Source organism: Ailuropoda melanoleuca, chromosome 5 (genome assembly GCF_002007445.2).
Source record: "Ailuropoda melanoleuca isolate Jingjing chromosome 5, ASM200744v2, whole genome shotgun sequence".
NCBI classification, from domain to species: Eukaryota; Metazoa; Chordata; class Mammalia; order Carnivora; family Ursidae; genus Ailuropoda; species Ailuropoda melanoleuca.
The window spans coordinates 30,600,601-30,618,231 of NC_048222.1; the positions used below are offsets into that span (position 1 = coordinate 30,600,601).

Sequence of the window (17,631 nt, forward strand, 5' to 3'; positions counted from 1 at the left end):
ATCCTGTGCCCGCCGCCGGATGCGCGCCTGGGGAGGAGGTAGTCCGGGGGGGGGCTGGAGGGAGGGAGGCCCGGGGCGGGGAAAGGAGCGGCCTCCGCCCCCCCCACCGGGGCCTCTTCCTCTGGGGGCGCCTCTCCCAGTGCTTTCGCCGCGTTTCTCCCCGTCCCCACGTCAGCGCTGGAGTAACGAGCTACCGAGAGGCCCCCGAATCTGGTTCCCGGGCGGGGGTAAGCGCCAGCTGGGGAAGGGACGGTCTCGAGAGTGTGGGGTCCACGTCAGGGCACGGGCGGCACCCTCAGCCTTTCGCCTAACTTTCTGGCTTTCTACGGGGGGGAGCTCGCACGTATGGATTGAGCCTGTTCACCGAGAGTCACAACAGACGTTCTCTCATTCAGTCTGACAGCACTTCCTGTAGGTGTCTATAGATCCGTATTCCGAAGGAGGAAATTGAGGCTTAGATTATGGAATTTGCCCAAGCCCAAGCCCATCGGGGACTCCAGTCAGCTTGTCATTATAGAATATGCTAATTTCCCCTTGGCTTTTCCTGTGCATACAAGCAAGCGACGGTCCCCTCCAGAGTCACCCACCATAAGGGCCTAGCACTGTGTCTTGCAGGGTGGGCCCCCAATAGCATCTTAGGCTTTTCTAATTAACTAGGCTGAAACACTCATTACCAGAGCCTGGTAGTTTGGGGTTTCATAGGTGGGGAATGGGCTGAGGGGACTAGCCTTCTTGGTTTAAGTATTTGGGGGAGGGCCTCTAAGAAGCCTCCAGAATTGTTCAAGGCAACTAAATGGGTTAGGGTTGTTGAGATTGATTAGCCTCAAGAAGAGCAGAGTGGGAGGGGTAGACGGGATGAATAATGTGTCTTTTGGGGTGTCATTGAGGCCCACCATCTGTGTACTCACTGCTTTCCCACACCCAACTTTTTTGTCCAGGTGAAACCTGCTCGTAATAGTAATTATTACAGTTGACATTTGATGGGCTCTGGGTACTGGGTACTGTTTCAAGTACTTAATCATCACAAACAACCCCATGAGGCAGACATTATTATTCCCATTTTACAGGTGTAGAAAGTCAGGTACAAAGAGAGGACAAAGTGGCTGAACTGGTTTTGAACCCTGGCAGTCTGGCCAGAGCCCACTCTCTCCTTCACTAAACTAAATTGCACTTACCATGATGGGTTCTTTGAAAATAGAAAGCCAGTGCAGGTGACAGAAAAGTGTGTACTTGGGAGCCCAGGTCTTTTTGCCTTGGTGAGGACAGGCAAGAAACTTGGCGGCTGACTGTGTGTATATGGAATCTCAGACTTCTCTCTAGTCGGTGATTCCAGATCTTTGGATTTGACAGAGGAAACAAAGCAAGAAAACGAAAGCCACGTTCCTGCAAAGTTGCAGCTTTAATTTATGCACCCTAAGAACATTCAAAACACAACCACCATCCATTAGCACCATCATTTCATAAAAGCAAGTACATTTTAATTCTCAAAATAGGGGCGCCTGGGTGGCACAGCGGTTAAGCGTCTGCCTTCGGCTCAGGGCGTGATCCCGGCGTTATGGGATCGAGCCCCACATCGGGCTCCTCTGCTGTGAGCCTGCTTCTTTCTCTCCCACTCCCTCTGCTTGTGTTCCCTCTCTCTCTGGCTGTCTCTATCTCTGTCAAATAAATAAATAAAATCTTAAAAAAAAAAACACATTTAATTTCTCAAAATAAGACAGACCTCATCTAAATCAAAAGCAGTCACTCCCAAGAAGGGACAGTCATTGGCTTTACCCCAACAAGTGGACTTCCCTCTGTGTTTTTTCATTGTGCTGTGTACTAATGAAATGTCCCTCTGGGGATGGCCTCTGCCTCTTCATCCCTCTGCATCATTTGAGAGCAGAACCAAAAGAAGTAGGTTTTAGGTGTAGCAGGAAGGTTAAAGCCAAGAAGGAACTCTTCCTTTGGAAGTCTTAAAAGAATAGGTGAGCACTGCATTTGCTTAGGAAATGAGGGTTGCAGAATCAAGTCCATGGACTGGAGAGGCCAGCAGTTCTGGGTCCTACCTCAGAGAAGGGCAGGAACTGTGCTCTGAACGATCTTACCTCAGATCCACTGGAGTAGCCTTAGAACCTAAAGCAGTCCCATCAGGCAGCCATTTCCTGCCTGCAGTTCACGGGGCATGACAGGTGGTTCCATGGCAGCAAGAGACTTCCTGAGGCCTCTGTCACTCCTCATCACAGAATCCATGTAGTCCCCCACCTTGGGGCGGGGTAGCGTGCTACGAATGACCTTGAGAGGGCCCAGGACAGTAGAGGGGAAAGGAAGAGAACAGCCGTCTGGGAGTGTTGCCTTCAGCCTGGGTGTGATGGGTGAAGGCTCTGAGCAGTCAGGCCTGGCTGGCTGTAGCAGCCTCCAGGATGCTATTTCCCTATTTCCCCACCTCCTTCAAGCCCAGGTGTAGCCCAGGACCTAGAACTTTCCAACGGGGGCTCAAAGCCAGGCAGGTGAAGCCCTATTCTGATACAATGATGCTTTGTGCTGGCTCTGGGCCTGAGCCTGGCTCAGGACTTGTCACCTCCCTGTTCTGTACAAGGAGGCAAGGCCACAGGGTATGGGGACAAGCGGGGAAGGGGAGAAAGAGAGAGGGTGTGCTCTCACCCGCCCCAACCTATTAGAGGAGACCAAGTCCTCCAAAGCTGGACTCTCATGTTTCTGGGATGGTGGCATTTTCTGACTCCACAGGAGGCCTCAGGCCTCATCTCATTCTGTAGGGATGGGTGGGGCAGGGTGCCGGGCACTGGACTGTGGTACTCCCAGATTTAGGCCCCCATCATGTAAAGGCATTCACCTACCCAAATTGTAATCCTGGAATTACAGAATGGTAACCGTGGATCCGCCCAGGTGGCAGACAGTCACAGATTGTGACCCAGGCAAGGGCAGTCCCTTCCTTCTCCAGGGTCACACTGGTTAAATGGGCCTGGAGCCCCTGTACCCAGATTCTCTGTCATGGTTCTGCCCTCAAGTCCTCAAAGGATGACAGAAGTCATGATTTGAGCACCTACTACGTGAAAGACTCTACTGGACGTTGGAGATGCAGAGAGAGCTCCCCTTAAGAGCTTCTGGCCAGATAGGTAGTTTACTACTCACTACAGGGGAACTACAGTTGCTGGAAGATGATGGTTTTGCCTGAGGACTGCAAAACTTTATAAAGTGCTCCCCTTGGTGGAAGAGGGGCCCTGCCTGCAGAAACACCCCGAGGCCCAGCAGTGAATCTATGGCGAAGAAATCAAAGATGGGAGGCCAGGGAGTGAGAGAATGGTGTTGCAAAGGGGCGCATCCCGAACACCCCTCCCAGAAACTTCCGAAGGAACCAGCCCAGAAATTTGGCCTCTGCTGCCCTCTAATGGAGGAAAGCAGCCTGTAGGGCTGCCTGCTGTGGCCCAAGGAACCTGGCTCCCCCAAAGAAAAGAGGATGTGAAGAACCTTCCTGCCCTCCCCCGCAAGACTTTTCATTCTCCTAGAGTCTTAAGCTTCCTTTCTGACAGCCTCTGGAGCCAAACCTTCTCCTGTTCCAAGCGCTCCTGGCTGCCCCGTTTCCTGATCACCACCGTTTCCCCAGTTTCCTTTGTTGCCCAGGTTCTGATTCCGTATCCTGGTTCCAGAAGGCCCTTGCCAGGTGCCTTGGGCCTAGCTCCCACCCGGGCGCAAGGCCACACTGACGACATGGGTATGAGCATCCCCCGGAACCTGGGGCAAATGGACATCCGCAAAGGTGTAGTGGGCTTGGCCACAGGTGCTGGGTTCATCTACCTGCTCTACAAGGCCATCAGGGCTGGCATCAAATGCCAACCGCCCCTCTGCACGGCCTCACCCATCTGCATCGCCCGTGAGTGTACGGGCCCTGGGGAGAGGGCTCTGCCCCAGGAGGCACCTGCTCCCGAGGCCTCCAGTATGGGAGGGCCCAAAGGTGACTCCTTCAAGTTCCTCTGTCCTTCCTTTCTCTTTTCCGTCTGCCTCAAGCCCACTGTAGAGATGCTAGCTTAGAGTCCCCAGGGAGTAGATGGCCCTCAAGGGGATCCTCAGGACTCATCCGGCAGGTCTCCAGACTCTGCCTTCACTCTAGCTCCCAGGATACCCCTGCTTGGAGCCTTGGCATTAGCAGTTCTCCCTAAGGGAAAGTTGGGCCACCTGTGCGCCAGAGCCTCCGCTAGTCCACATGGCAACTTTGTGCAAAGTAGAAAAGACACCCTTCTGCAAGACTTTTCATTGCCATCTGTTGGGGTAGCACTGCCATGTACTGATAATGACAAAATAGCACACACGAGTGCTGTGGGCCAGAAAACTGTTACAGTAATTATACGAACCTAGGACACTTAGGATCTGGATGCTACGCCATTAGCCGTAGCGCCCCTCCTGCCGCGCACACAGCTCAGCTGCACCCGGTGGTCCTGCAGGAGCAAGCAGGTCTCCGCAGAAAAGGCAAGGCAGCCTTGTCCCCAGGTCCCTCTCCCCCACCTCCCAACCCCGTTCTTTGATCCCATCCGAGTCCACAGCCTGAACCGGGCTGGGGTGGCTGTCTAGGCCTGGCAGTGGAGCGCGAGCGGCACGGGCGGGACTCGGGTGAGCTCCGGAGGCTCCTCAACTCTCTGGGGTCCAAGCAGGATGAGTACGCCAAGAGCATGACCCTGCACAGCATCACGCGCTGTGTGTACTTGCTGGAGGCCGAGGTGAGCGGAGGACGGCGGGGGCCCCTGCCAGCCAGGCGGCCCTGGGGGCCACACCGATCCCTACCCCCCTTGGCTGGCCAGACTCTGTCCTGGGACCTGTGTCTCTGGCGGAGGGCGGGAGGGCTTTTGCTGAGGGGTCTTGGTGACATGGGGGGTGGTGGGCCCAGGACACCCACTTCTCCTGCCTCTTCTGTCTCTCCTGGCCCACCCCAGGCCTCCTCTTGTACTGCTGATGACATCAACTTGGTGGGCTCCATGCTGGATGACAAGGACAACAGTGTCAAAATCCAAGCTCTGAACACACTTAAAGCTTTCTCGGGCATCAGAAAATTCAGGCTTAAAATCCAGGTGAGCCCAGAGGCAAGTGGTGGGGTAGAGCACACAGGATGTCCATAGCCCATGGGTTCTTTATTTATTTATTTTTTTTTTAAAGATTTTTTTTTTTTTTAATTTGACAGAGACAGCCAGCAAGAGAGGGAACACAAGCAGGGGGAGTGGGAGAGGAAGAAGCAGGCTCCCAGCGGAGGAGCCTGATGTGGGGCTTGATCCCAGTACGCTGGGATCATGCCCTGAGCCAAAGGCAGACGCTTAACGACTGCGCCACTCAGGCGCCCCCCATGGGTTCTTTAATGGGCATAGGATAAATGGTCGTTTTCCAGAAGCTGTGTGGGTCTGAGTTTGTAATCCAGAAATATACTTCTCCTTGTAATTAAGTGAGACCCTCCTCAAGGGTCATAAATATTTGAATCCCAGGCCGAAACTGAACTGGGGTATCTCTGAGCCCCCAACAGCAGAAAGCACTGAGTTCTTTCTGATACCAGCTAATTCTGCGACACCAATGGGGAAAGTATGGGGGGAAAGGGTGCAGAGCTTCTGGGTCTTCTCTAGGCAAGCCGCCCGGTGAGCACCTTAATGTGTTCACCAACCCGGATTTCTCTGAGCACTGGCGTTTAGGGGCATTTATGGAGGTTTCATTATGTAGGCGTAATTGATTAATCATTGGCCATTGGTGAGTGAACTCAATCCCTAACCCCTCTCTTCCTTCTTCAACCCCCTAATCATGGCTTGGCCCTTCTGGCCACTAGCGCCCCCATGTGGAAGCTTGTCTACCATCCACCAAGAGTCACCTAATCAGCATAAGCTCAGGGGTAAGGGATAGGAGCTTATTATGAATAACAAAAGGCCCTTCTATCAGGCAATTGCAATTTTTTGAAAGATTTTATTTATTTTAGAGAATAGAAGGGAGCGGCAGTGGGAAGGAGAGGCAGAGAATCTCAAGCCGACTCTGTCCTGTGCTCAGGATTCTGAGAGTGCGACCTGAGCTGAAACCAAGAGTCGGATGCCCAACCAACTGTGCCACCCCGGCGCCCTGCAAGTGCAAGGATTTTAGTAGCCCTGTGCCTAGAACCAGGGACAAGGATCAGATACGCACACCTCCCCCCCCCCCATGCTGTGTTGGTCTGATACTGGTGGCTGGGCCACTGATGCCTTCACTACCACCAGGTAGAGAAACTATAAGCCGCGAAATATTCCCAGGCTTACCTGTTTCCACATGCATCCTTTCCTGCTGATGCTATGAAAAAATGGCTTTCTTCCTGTCTAGGGTCAACGTTAGTCTCCGTCCTGGATCCCATCCCCTTCTTTAATGGCCTCTCTCTTTAATTAGCCTCTTCGTCTGATATGGCCTTCTCCCCCACTCTTTCCCATCAGTATTCAACATGCTCTAATCCTTCCAATCTTAAAAAGCAACCCCCCCAAAAAAGAACCCCTCTTCCTTCCTTGACTTCCAAATTTCTCTCTAGCAAATGGTCTCTCCTGAATTAAACATGAGTAACATATTGAAAACTTACATTTTATACGCGTACAGTAGAAAGAACTATAAAACAAAACGCATGGCTGAGAAATAGAACGTGACCAACAGGTTAGATGTTCCAGATGCCCCTCCCCAATCCCAAACTCTCCCCCAAACAGAGGCAATTATTTCCTGCATTTTGTGCATCATTTCCTTGCTATTCTGCTTAGTTCTGTCATATATTGAGGTATCATATTCTAGCAAGGCAAGCCAGATAATAAATGAGTAGGCCAAATGTAGTTTGGGATGTTTTTAAGCTCCATATACCTGGAAGTATGCAGTTTGTAGTCTGTGGTTTGCCTTCCCCCCCCGCCCATTGAAAGATTCACCTTTATTGGTGTGGAGAGCTCTGTTTCCTTGTTTGTCACTGCTGTGTAGTATCCTAGTTCATGAATATCCTGCAATTTTATTTATCCATTTGCCCATAGGTAGGCACTGAAATTGTTTCCACATTGTGCCATGAGTGTTCTTGTGTGCCTCTCCCTTGAGGATATAGGAGACTTTCTCTAGGATCCTTATGCAGGAGTGGGATGGCTGGATAAAAAGGTATGCCTAATTTTTCAAGAAGGGTTGTATCAGTTTACACCCTCTACCAGCTAAGTCTGCGTGTTTGTTCCCATTGCATTATATTTCTCCCCAAAAGTTAGTGTTTTCACACTTTCAATTTTTTGCATTAAACTTTTTTGGAGAGGGGCACCTGGCTGGCTCAGAGTATGCAACTCTGGATCTCGGGGTTGTGAGTTCAAGCCCCATGTTAAGCGTGAAGCCTATTTAAAAATCAAAAGAAAGAAAGAGAGAGAGAGAGAGAAAAAGGAAGGAAAGGGAAGGAAGAAAAGAAAGAAAGAAAGAAAAAGAAAGAAAGAAAGAAAGAAAAAGAAAGAAAGAAAGAAAGAAAAAGAAGGAAGAAAGAAAGAAAAAAAATTGGGGGGGGAATAAAAAGGTCTCTGGGTCTCCACTTGCTGGTCGTCTCTACTGTATCCCTTAGCCCTCTGAGTTTCCCTAAGTTTGTAATTCTTAAGCATATCAGAAATGCCTGCAGAGCTGGTTAAAAATGAAGATTTCAGGGCCCCACACCTAGAGAGTCTAGTTCAGCAGGGGAGCTAGGTTTTTCACAAGACTTTCAGGAGATTCTGATGCCGCGGGCCTGGGTAACAGTTCCCCCAGGGTATCCTGAGAACCCAATCCCTGTTCTCTCTCTGGGTAAAAGCAGCCACTCCTGGCCTCAGTTTTCATGTAGATGTGCTTTCCTGCATCTCTGTCCATAATCTGGGAACCCCCCCAGACCCCAGACCCAGGGCCAGCGGCTCCACTTAGACATCCTAGGGGCCGTCTAACCTAGCATGTCCAAAATGGACCTTGCCCCCATTCCCTAAGTCAGACCACTCTGTCCAGAGGGATCTGATCCCATCAACCCCTTGCTTGGTATTCCTCAGGGCTCTCAGCATAAAGAGGAGAGTTCTCCACCTCCTTGCCCCAGCCCTAGCCATTCACACTGTATGTTTCATGCTCTCCCACTCCCTGGCCCTTGCACCTGCTGTTCCCTCTGCCTGAAACGCCACTCCAGACTAACTCTTACTTGTCCTTCAGGTCTTAGCGGACAGCAAGTGGTTGGGGCAGGCAGAAACTGGTACTAATGGGAATGCTGTGATCCTCACTCCGGGGTTCTAGCCCTCTTACATGGCTCACAGAAATACAGCTTGTGGGGTTATCTGTCTTTGGTAATCTCTCAGTCCAAGCATCTTGCATCTCAGAAGCCAAGATCCCTTTGTTCATTCAACAGATGTATCTTTCACACTTACTTTGTGTTTAGATACTGGGGATGCAACAGGGAGCAGGAAAGATCCCTTTCCCAGGGGAAACTTATATTCTAACCGGGCAAGGCAGACAATGCACAAATTAGTGAAATATATAGTATGTTTCACGTAACAAGTGCAGGGGAGAAAAACAAAGTCGGGCTGTAAGGAAGCTGGTGTGTGCATGGTGGTACAGTTTCAAAAGAGAAAATCTTTGGGACTTAGTGCTTGATGAAGAATTCTTAGAAATAACACCAAAAGCATGATCTATAAGAGAAAAAATGGATACATTGTTCATCAAAACTAAAATGCCTCGTGGAGGACCCTCTTAAGAGGATGAAAAGACAAGCTGCAGACAGGGAGGAAATATTTGCAAAGCACATATCTGACAAAGGATTCCTATTTGGATCATATAAAGAGATCTCAAAACTCAATATTTTAAAAAATCCAATTAGAAAATGGGCAAAAGACGTGGAGATACTTCACTGAAAAAGATCTACAAGCTGGGGCGCCTGGGTGGCATAGAGGTTAAGCGTCTGCCTTCGGCTCAGGGCGTGATCCTGGCGTTTTGGGATCGAACCCCACACCAGGCTCCTCCGCTATGAGCCTGCTTCTTCCTCTCCCACTCCCCCTGCTTGTGTTTCCTCTCTCGCTGGCTGTCTCTATCTCTGTCAAATAAATAAATAAAATCTTAAAAAAAAAAAAAAAAGATCTACAAGTTGCAAATAAACCCATGAAAAGATGTTTAACATCGGTAGACATTAGGGAAATGCAAATTATCACCACAATGATATCGCACTAGACTCCTATTAAATGCTCCAAACTCAAAATTTGTGACAATACCAAACGCTGGTGAAGATAGAAATGGGCTCTCTCGTATGCTGCTGGTGGGAATGTAAAATGGTACAGCACCCGCTCCGGAAAATAGTTTGGCAGTTTGTTTAAAAGATGAACTATTGGGGTGCCTGGGTGGCTCAGTCAGTTGAGCATCTGACTCTTGATCTCAGCCCTGGTCTTGATCTCAGGGTCATAAGTTCAGGCCCCTGTGTTGGGCTCCAACAAATGGAGTCTACTTAAAAACAAAAAAACGCACGATGCATTTACCATACACTCAGCAGTTGCACTCTGAGGCATTTATCCTAGAGAAATGAAAACATCTCTGAACAAAAGCCGGTTCTCAATCATTTGTAGCCACTTCGCTTGTAATAGTCAAAAACCAGAAACAGGGGCGCCTGGCTGGCACAGCAGTTAAGCATCTGCCTTCAGCTCAGGGCGTGATCCCGGCGTTCTGGGATCGAGCCCCACATCAGGCTCCTCCGCTATGAGCCTGCTTCTTCCTCTCCCACTCTCCCTGCTTGTGTTCCCTCTCTTGCTGGCTGTCTCTATCTCTGTCGAATAAATAAATAAAATCTTAAAAAAAAAAAAAACAGAAACAGCCAAAATGTCTCTAGATAGATAAATGGTTAAACTGTGCTAATCCCTACCATGGAACACTCCTCAGAAATAAAGGGGAATGAACTATTGATACAACAACTTGGATCTCAAGGGCATTCTACTGAGTGAAAAACCGATCTCAGAAGGTTACAAAGTAGGACTGTACTTCTGTAACATTCTCAAAGTGACAAAGTTATAGAGGTGGAAAACAGATGAATGGTTACCAATGTTTAGGGCTGGTTTTGGTGGGGAGGGGGAAATGTAACTATATGGAGTCCCGTGAGGGAGATCTCCGTCGTGATGGGACAACTCTGATGGAAGCGTCTGTTGATAGTGGTGGTCACAGGAATCTACATACATGACAAAGTGGCAAAGACTGTGCACACGCCTTGTACCAATACAAATTTCCTAGTGTTGATATTTTAACTGCATAAGGTGTAACCATTGAGGGAATCTGGGTGAAGAGCCCACAGGATGTCCCTGGGCTATTTTTTAACTTCCTGAGAATTTATAATTATTTGAAAATAAAAAGTTCCAAAATAAAAAGTGTGTTGCCTGTGACAGTGCTGTGGAGAAGAATGAAATAAAGATGGAGGGTAAGGCAGGCTGGGTGGGGAGTGGCTGCCATCTTAAAGGGGTGGTCGGGGAAGGCATTACTGGGAAGGTGACATTAAAGCAAAGTCTTGAAGGAGGTAAGAGAGTGAGCTCTGATGATTTGGAGGGAGAGCATTCTAAGAGAAAACAGCCTGTGCAAAAACAGGAGAAGTGTGTACTTGGCATGCTCAAAGAATGACTAAGAGACCATTGTGATGGCCACCGTGGGAGCAAAGAAGAGAATAGAAGATGAGGTCAAAGAATTTGTGAGTCGAGAGGGGCAGAGCAGATTGGACCCTGTAAGCCACTGTAAGGACTTTAGCTCTTACCCTGAACGAACTAGGGACTTGAGCAAAAGAGTGACGTGTCTAACATGTTTGCTGTTCTGAAAATAGATGCAGGGGGGAGGATGGAAGCAGGAAGACAGGTGGCTATTGCTGAAGTCCAGGTGAGAACTGATGGTGGCTTGGAACAGGGTGGTAGAAGCAGCTTGACTGTTAACAGATTTTGAAGGTAGAGCTGACAGGATTTGCCGAAGGACTAGAACAGCAGTGTAAGGAAAAACAGAGTAGTTAAAGAGGACCACAGATTTTTGACCTGAGTAGCTGGAAGGGAGGTATGACCAAAAGCAGAGACAGGGAAGGTGGTGGGAGAAACAGGTTTGAGGGCTGGGGATGTGTTAACTCGGAGAGGTCTAGTGGGCATTCTGAGAAGGGGCGCCTGGCTGGCTCAATCAGTGGAACATGCAACTCTCGATCTTGGAGTTGTGAGTTTGAGCCCCACATCGGGTGTAGAGATTGCACAAATATAAAATCTTAAAAAAAAGAAAAAAGCATTCTGGGAAGAAGTGGAATTGGCACCGGAATAAATGAGTCTGGAGTTCAGGGAGAGGTCTGGGCTAGACACAGAAATTTGAAAGGCATCAGCATCAACAGTATTTAACACCAAGTCTGGACGCTATCACTAAGGGAGTGAGAAAGATAGAGAAGAAGAGGTTGGGCAGAAGAACCAGGAAAGAAGTCTATGGAAGAGAAACCAGGTGCAGAAAGGAGGTAGGTGTGGACAACTAGGTCAAGTAATGTTGAGAGTGTAAGTTAGAGGGAGTTGTCTACTGGGTTTGGGGTCAGGCATCATGGGTAAGGGCAGGGAAGAATGAACAAAGAGGGCAAAGTCTGGGATAGTGTTGGGGATCACCACATAAAAGCCGACCCTTTCCCCCCCACCCCCTCTCCCCCTGCCAGGAACACACCATCAAGGTACTGGAACTGATCTCCACCGTCTGGGATTCGGAGCTGCACGTTGCAGGCCTCCGACTCCTCAACAGCCTCCCGCTGCCCGACTATGTCCATCCACAGCTGCGACGGGTGATGCCTGCCTTGATGGAGATCCTGCAGTCAGACTATATCCTGGCACAGGTGCCTAAGGACCATGGCCCAGGCCCTGTCCCTCCTGACCAGTGCTGGCACAGCACCTAGAGGGAGGAGTAGAGATTTGTGCTTTCCCTGCTCAGGCCCACATTCACCTGCCTTCTCATGCTTTACTCTTTCTTTTATTCATTTTAATGTGTTTTTTTATTATGTTAGTCACCATACAGTACATCCCTGGATTCTGATGTAAAGTTCGATGAATCATTAGTTGCGTATAACACTCAGTGCACCATGTAATATACTCTTTCTTTTGTTCAGGTGCAAGCCATACGATTGTTGAGCTACCTAGCACAGAAGAACGACCTTCTGTATGATATTCTCAACTGCCAGGTGAGAAAGGAACTAAAGAAAGGTTAATGGATACCAACTCAGATATTAGGGAAGGAAGAATCATGGATTCCCCAGGCAGACTTAGCCCTAACAAGATTGTCTTGTTTCTCTTCCCCTTTGCACTAGATATATTGAAAACTATGCCCTCTTCCATTCTCCCAATAGAATAAGAATTCATTTTGTTCAGAGGGGGATTCTCTTTTATGGGGCCTTCTGAACTGAGAGTCAGGAAACCAGGTGACAAAACAAAAGTAAGTGTAGGTATTTTCATATTAGAAAAAAATTACTTGTAACAAAACCCATTATTAGGAATAGACAGGGTCACTACATAATAATGGTTCAGACAGGGGGCACCTGGGTGGCATAGTTGTTTAGCGTCTGCCTTTGGCTCAGGGCGTGATCCTGGCGTTATGGGATCGAGCCCCACATCAGGCTCCTCCGCTATGAGCCTGCTTCTTCCTCTCCCACTCCCCCTGCTTGTGTTCCCTCTCTCGCTGGCTGTCTCTACCTCTGTCAAATAAATAAATAAAATCTTTAAAAAAAAAATAATGGTTCAGACAGATAAAGGAACTCTAAACATATATGAACCTAATAACATAACCTCAAAATTTGTATGGCAAAATTTGATAGCTTTGCAAGAGATTTTTTTTTCCATTTTAGCGAGGTATAACGGAGAGACAAATTTGTAAAATATTTAAAGCGTACATAATGGTGCTTATACACACACACACACACACACGTATGTGGTGAAAGTATTTTGACCATCTAGTTGATTGATACATCCATCACTTCCACATATTTATCTTTTTGTGTGTGTGAGAACATTTAAGTTCTACTCTTAACAAATTTCAATGATCTAATAGAGTGTTATTAACTATAGTCACTATGTTTTCTGTTAGATCTGCAGCCTTTATTCATCTTTTTTTTTAAGAGAGAGAGAGAGCAAGCAGCAGGGGGAGGGGGAGGGGTAGAGGGAGAGAGAGAATCTCAAGCAGGCTCTACAGCCAGCACAGCTCCCAACACAGGACTCCATCTCAGGACGCTGAGATCATGACCTCAACCAAAATCAAGAGTCGAACGCTCAACTGACGGAGCCACCCGGGCGCCCCCAGACCTTATTCATCTTATGGCTGAAAGTTTATACCCTTGTACCAATGTCTCCATATTTCTTCTACACCACCAGCCCCAGCAACCACTTTTCTACTCTGTTTTTGAGTATGACTTTTTTTTTTTTTTAGGTTCCACCAATAAGTGATACCATGCAGTATTTGTCTTTCTCTTTTGGCTATCTCCCTTAGTATAATGTCCTCCATGTTGTCACAAATGGCAGGATTTTCTTCTTTCTTATGGCTGAATAATTATAAGGAAAAATTGACACACTTACCATCACAGTGGAAGATTTGGGAGATTTCTTTTTTCAGCAATTACCATAAAAACCTAAAACCAGTAAGGGTATATTTGCTGTGGATAATATAAATGAGCTTCAGCCATTGGCACACCTAGGACACTTTACACTTAGTAAGTGTATATTCATCTCAAACACACAAAATACTTATAAAAATCAACCACACGCTAAGCTTTAATGTGTGACTCAACAAATGATTGTATCTCTCATGTTTTATGACCACAGTGCAATTATGTTAGAGAATGATAATGAGAGGAAAATTAAAAATTTTCTATACAGTTGAATCTGAAACTTAGGTGTGCTAGGGAGTTGAGGCAATAGGAAGATGGAAGAACTTAAGAACTTGTCTTGGATTTCTTTACCATTGTCTCTCTACTCCCGTCATAGGTGCACTCCAACTTCCTGAACCTGTTTCAGTCCACCCAGCCAGGGAGTCTGCTGTTTGAGGTCCTGGTGTTTGCTGAGCGGCTAAGTGAGGGCCGGAATTCACCCCACTACCGGGCCGTGAAGTGGCATTACAATGAACAGTCTCTGCATGAAGCTCTTTTTGGGGATGAGTCACGACTGGCAGACCGGCTGCTTGCCCTGGTCATCCACCCTGAGGAGGAGGTTCAGATCCAGGCCTGCAAGGTCATAGTCAGCCTGCAGTGCTCCCAGGATGTGGGAGTCCGGCCCTCCTCCTGCCGGCCCAGTCATTCCTACTTTAATAGCGGGGAATAAAATTAAGGAGAGCCAATAAATGACTATGGGAGAAAAGCTTGAAGCAGTTTCTGTCTAGGGCCTTCCAGGGGCTGGGTGTGGACTTCATCCAGCGTTATCCCCAGAGCACGGCAAAGCATGGGCGCATCTCCCCAAAGACATCCCCACTTCCCTGTGTAGGAGACAGATTCCCTTCTCCTCTTGCTGCTTTCCAAATTTGAATGTGGAGCCAATGCTTTAAGGGAGTTTCAGAGAGAAGGCATGTTTGGGGACTGAGGCCAAAGATAATCAGCAGGAGTCAGGATGGGCTAGGCTGTGCCACCGTAACAAACAACCTCCGAATCTTAGTGGTAAAAAATGACCAGGTTATTTATCATAGCCCCTAGCAGGTCAGCTGGGGGGCGGCAGGTGTCTTTTCCAAGTCATCTTCTCTCAGCGACCAAGGCTGAGAGTGGCTTTTATTGTATATCTGCAACTCCTAGAGAAGGAAAAGGGAATGTGGCTGTGATCCCTGGCTCTTAAAAGTTACACCAGAATTGATGCTCGCTACTTCTGCTCACATCTCACCAGCCAAAGGGGGTAGGAAAGATGAGTCTTACCATGTGTCCAAGGAAGAACTGAGAGTATTTGATGACAGCATTAATGACAGAAACTGTAGGCATACTGGGAGAGTGAGAGCTCTGGAATTGGGCTCCCAGGTTCAAATCCCAGCTCTGTCGCTTACTAGCTGTGTGACCTTGAGCAAGCCATTTCCCCTATTTGAGCTTCAGTCCTCCCCTCACCTGTAAAATGAATATAATAATAGTACTTACATCATGAGGCTGTTGAGAGGATTCTGTGGGGATTATAGGGGTTGGTGAATGTAAGGCACAGTGTTCCGCCTGCAGACGGTATTCATCAAAGGTCAACTATTGAGAGAGTGAAAGATTAGCACTGGAAAGGTCCTTAGAGCACTGAGTCTGATGTCTTTCCAGTCTCTTTGGGTTACGGGCACTGGGGAGTCCCAGAACCCTCTATGAAGCACCCTGAAATGCCACTGGAATTTAGCTTTAGAAACCAGAGTGACTGTGTGAGTAATATAAAACCATAACCGTGAAGTCTCTAGAAACAAAAATACTGTCAAACCAAATAGGGTCACCTATTCTCAGATGTTCCTTAGTTCACCTATTTTCTTTTTTTTTTTTAAGATTTTATTTATTTATTCGACAGACATAGAGACAGCCAGCGAGAGAGGGAACACAAGCAGGGGGAGTGGGAGAGAAAGAAGCAGGCTCATAGTGGAGGAGCCTGATGTGGGGCTCGATCCCACAACGCCGGGATCACGCCCTGAGCCGAAGGCAGATGCTTAACCGCTGTGCCACCCAGGCGCCCGTAGTTCACCTATTTTCATTGCATTTCCCACGTGTTCATTTATTGTGTTATCTGTGAGCCCTTGCTGGAAACAGACAGTAGTGGTTACTAATGGTTTAAGAAAACCTTATGGAAGGGCGCCTGCGTGGCTCAGATGGTTAAGCATCTGCCTTTGGCTCAGGTCATGAACTCAGGGTCCTGGGATCGAGCCCTGCATTAGGTTCCCTGCTAGGCAGGGAGCCTGCTTCTCCCTCTCCCTCTACTGTTCCCCCTTTTATCCCTGCTTGTGCTCTCTCACTTTCTCTGTCAAATAAATACATAAAATCTTAAAAAAAAAAAAGAAAGAAAGAAAAAGAAAAGGAAAAAAGAAAACTTTATGGAGAAAACCCCAAAATTGGAGCTGTTCCATCTGCTACTACTTGATTTAGGAGGAAGAACATGTGGGTCCAGCTATGGAACCCTGTTGTTCTTCAGAGGCAGGATTTAAAAACCGCAGTCTAGTCCAAGGCCAACCCTGGCATTTTGCTGAAGGAAAAAACAAACCCAAAGAGGGAAGGTACTTGCTCAAGGTTACATGACTGGTCTAGGGCAGAAATATGGTTAAAACCTCCTAGTCTTGGGCATTTTGCTTTCCTATTCCTTGACCTGAGCCCCCTGGGAGTGGACCGTGGATTCTAAGCCAAAATCTGTGGCAGTTGAAAAAGACAGAGCTTCTAGCTTTTAGGGGTCCATTTAGGACTGGACTACTTGAGGACATTTGTCCCCACTGAATTCCTGACCCAGGACTTCATCGCCATCTCCCAAAGTTTGACTTGTCACCCTGAGTGGACATCACTACCCAATCTGAATCCTCAGCCCTTGTCTCTCTCTTGATTTCAGGCGTGAGGCTACCCTTCCTGCTTCTTGGACACACTGCAGTCACCCCAATGGAACTTGCCAAAAGCCAGCATCATCCTATCCACCCCTCATCCAGCTCCGTGTGTTCCCATGTCACCAGCTAAGTATTGGGCCACACCTTCAACTTCTCTCTACCACATCCAACCAGCCATTCTGAGCATCCCACATCTATCCAAGTTCTTCATTTTCCACTGCTGCTACCCTATCCCCTACATCAGTACTTTTGGGTATCGTTTTCTACTTCTGTTCTCCATTCTCTCCAGCCCAACACACTCCAGGCTAATCTCAGAGCCCCATATTGCATCATCCTCAAAAACATGCAGGGGTTTCCTACTGTCATGGTGAACTTCTTCTCAGCCCCAAAGCTAAGTCTCATGATCTGAGAAGTATAATTGTACTTACAACAAAAGTAGGTTGAGTTTTGTCCTCAAAAACGTGGTTCCTGTCCCCCCCCCCCGCTTTTTTAACATGTTAACACCAAATGAATTAGCTTTGTATTTAAGGATCTGGGTATATTGTTTGCCACTAGCCTACCATATGAAATCTCTTCTCCAGCCAAACTGGAGTGAACTAGTAGCCACTGCGGACCTAATCCTACCACGTGGGGTCTTGCCTCTAAGCTTTTGATACAATGCTCCCCCTGGCTACAACACCCTTCTCTCTTTTCCACTGGGCTGTATCCTATAGTGTCTTCAGAGTTGAATTACGTCCTACTGCAGCCTCGAGCTTTCTCCAACCAGCCTTTGCTGCTTCCTGCAGCACTTCATATCTGTACCTTCCATTTAGCATTTGGCAAATTAAATCTTCGATGTTACAAACTTTGTTCTCCTTTTTGTAGTAGTTCATATCTGACTCCTTATAAAAGCCTTGAAGGAAGAGCCTTCAATGTGTGTAGGCACATGATAACAATTGGCTGATGGTAATGAAAAGGGAGTTGGCAGTGGGCAAGGAGATGGGGAGGGGTGGTTTGTTTATTTGTTGCTGTGTAACAAACTATGACCAAACTTAGTGTGTCAATCTGGGTCCAATCGAGAGAGAGAAACCACATAGTGATTTGAAAAGGGAAATTTTAATATAATTATTTATGACAACAGGGGATTACAGTAACAAAAGACTTGGTTAGTAAGGAGTAAAGAATACA

At 47.8% G+C, this 17,631-nt stretch overlaps 1 protein-coding gene across 5 annotated transcripts; it reads left to right on the forward strand.

Moving 5' to 3' along the window:
• Positions 1-108: 108 nt before the first annotated feature.
• Positions 109-17,308, forward strand: ARMC12 (armadillo repeat containing 12). 5 transcript variants are annotated; one of them, XM_019794189.2, is made up of 7 exons: positions 109-227; positions 2,860-3,949; positions 4,564-4,709; positions 4,923-5,057; positions 11,624-11,797; positions 12,068-12,139; positions 13,932-15,843. In XM_019794189.2, exons 2-7 carry the CDS (start codon positions 3,298-3,300, stop codon positions 14,262-14,264), a joined length of 1,512 nt encoding a protein of 503 aa, XP_019649748.1. In that variant the 5' UTR covers positions 109-227; positions 2,860-3,297; the 3' UTR covers positions 14,265-15,843. The 5 variants fall into 5 exon arrangements, with proteins under 5 accessions (XP_019649748.1, XP_034516505.1, XP_034516503.1 ...); XM_034660614.1 differs by lacking the exon at positions 109-227 and adding an exon at positions 16,473-17,308 and having other exon boundaries at positions 1,699-3,949; positions 13,932-14,174; XM_034660612.1 differs by lacking the exon at positions 109-227 and having other exon boundaries at positions 1,699-3,949.
• The last annotated feature ends 323 nt before the right edge of the window (positions 17,309-17,631 follow it).

What these genes read in the sequence shown, in the direction of transcription:
- ARMC12 (XM_019794189.2), top strand. Translation starts at nt 3,298, where the DNA reads ATGGTGTTGCAAAGGGGCGCATCCCGAACACCCCTCCCAGAAACTTCC. An exon ending in CAGTATGGGAGGGCCCAAAG is followed by an intron (nt 3,950 to 4,563) that starts GTGACTCCTTCA and finishes GTGGCTGTCTAG; the next exon opens with GCCTGGCAGTGGAGCGCGAG. An exon ending in TGTACTTGCTGGAGGCCGAG is followed by an intron (nt 4,710 to 4,922) that starts GTGAGCGGAGGA and finishes GGCCCACCCCAG; the next exon opens with GCCTCCTCTTGTACTGCTGA.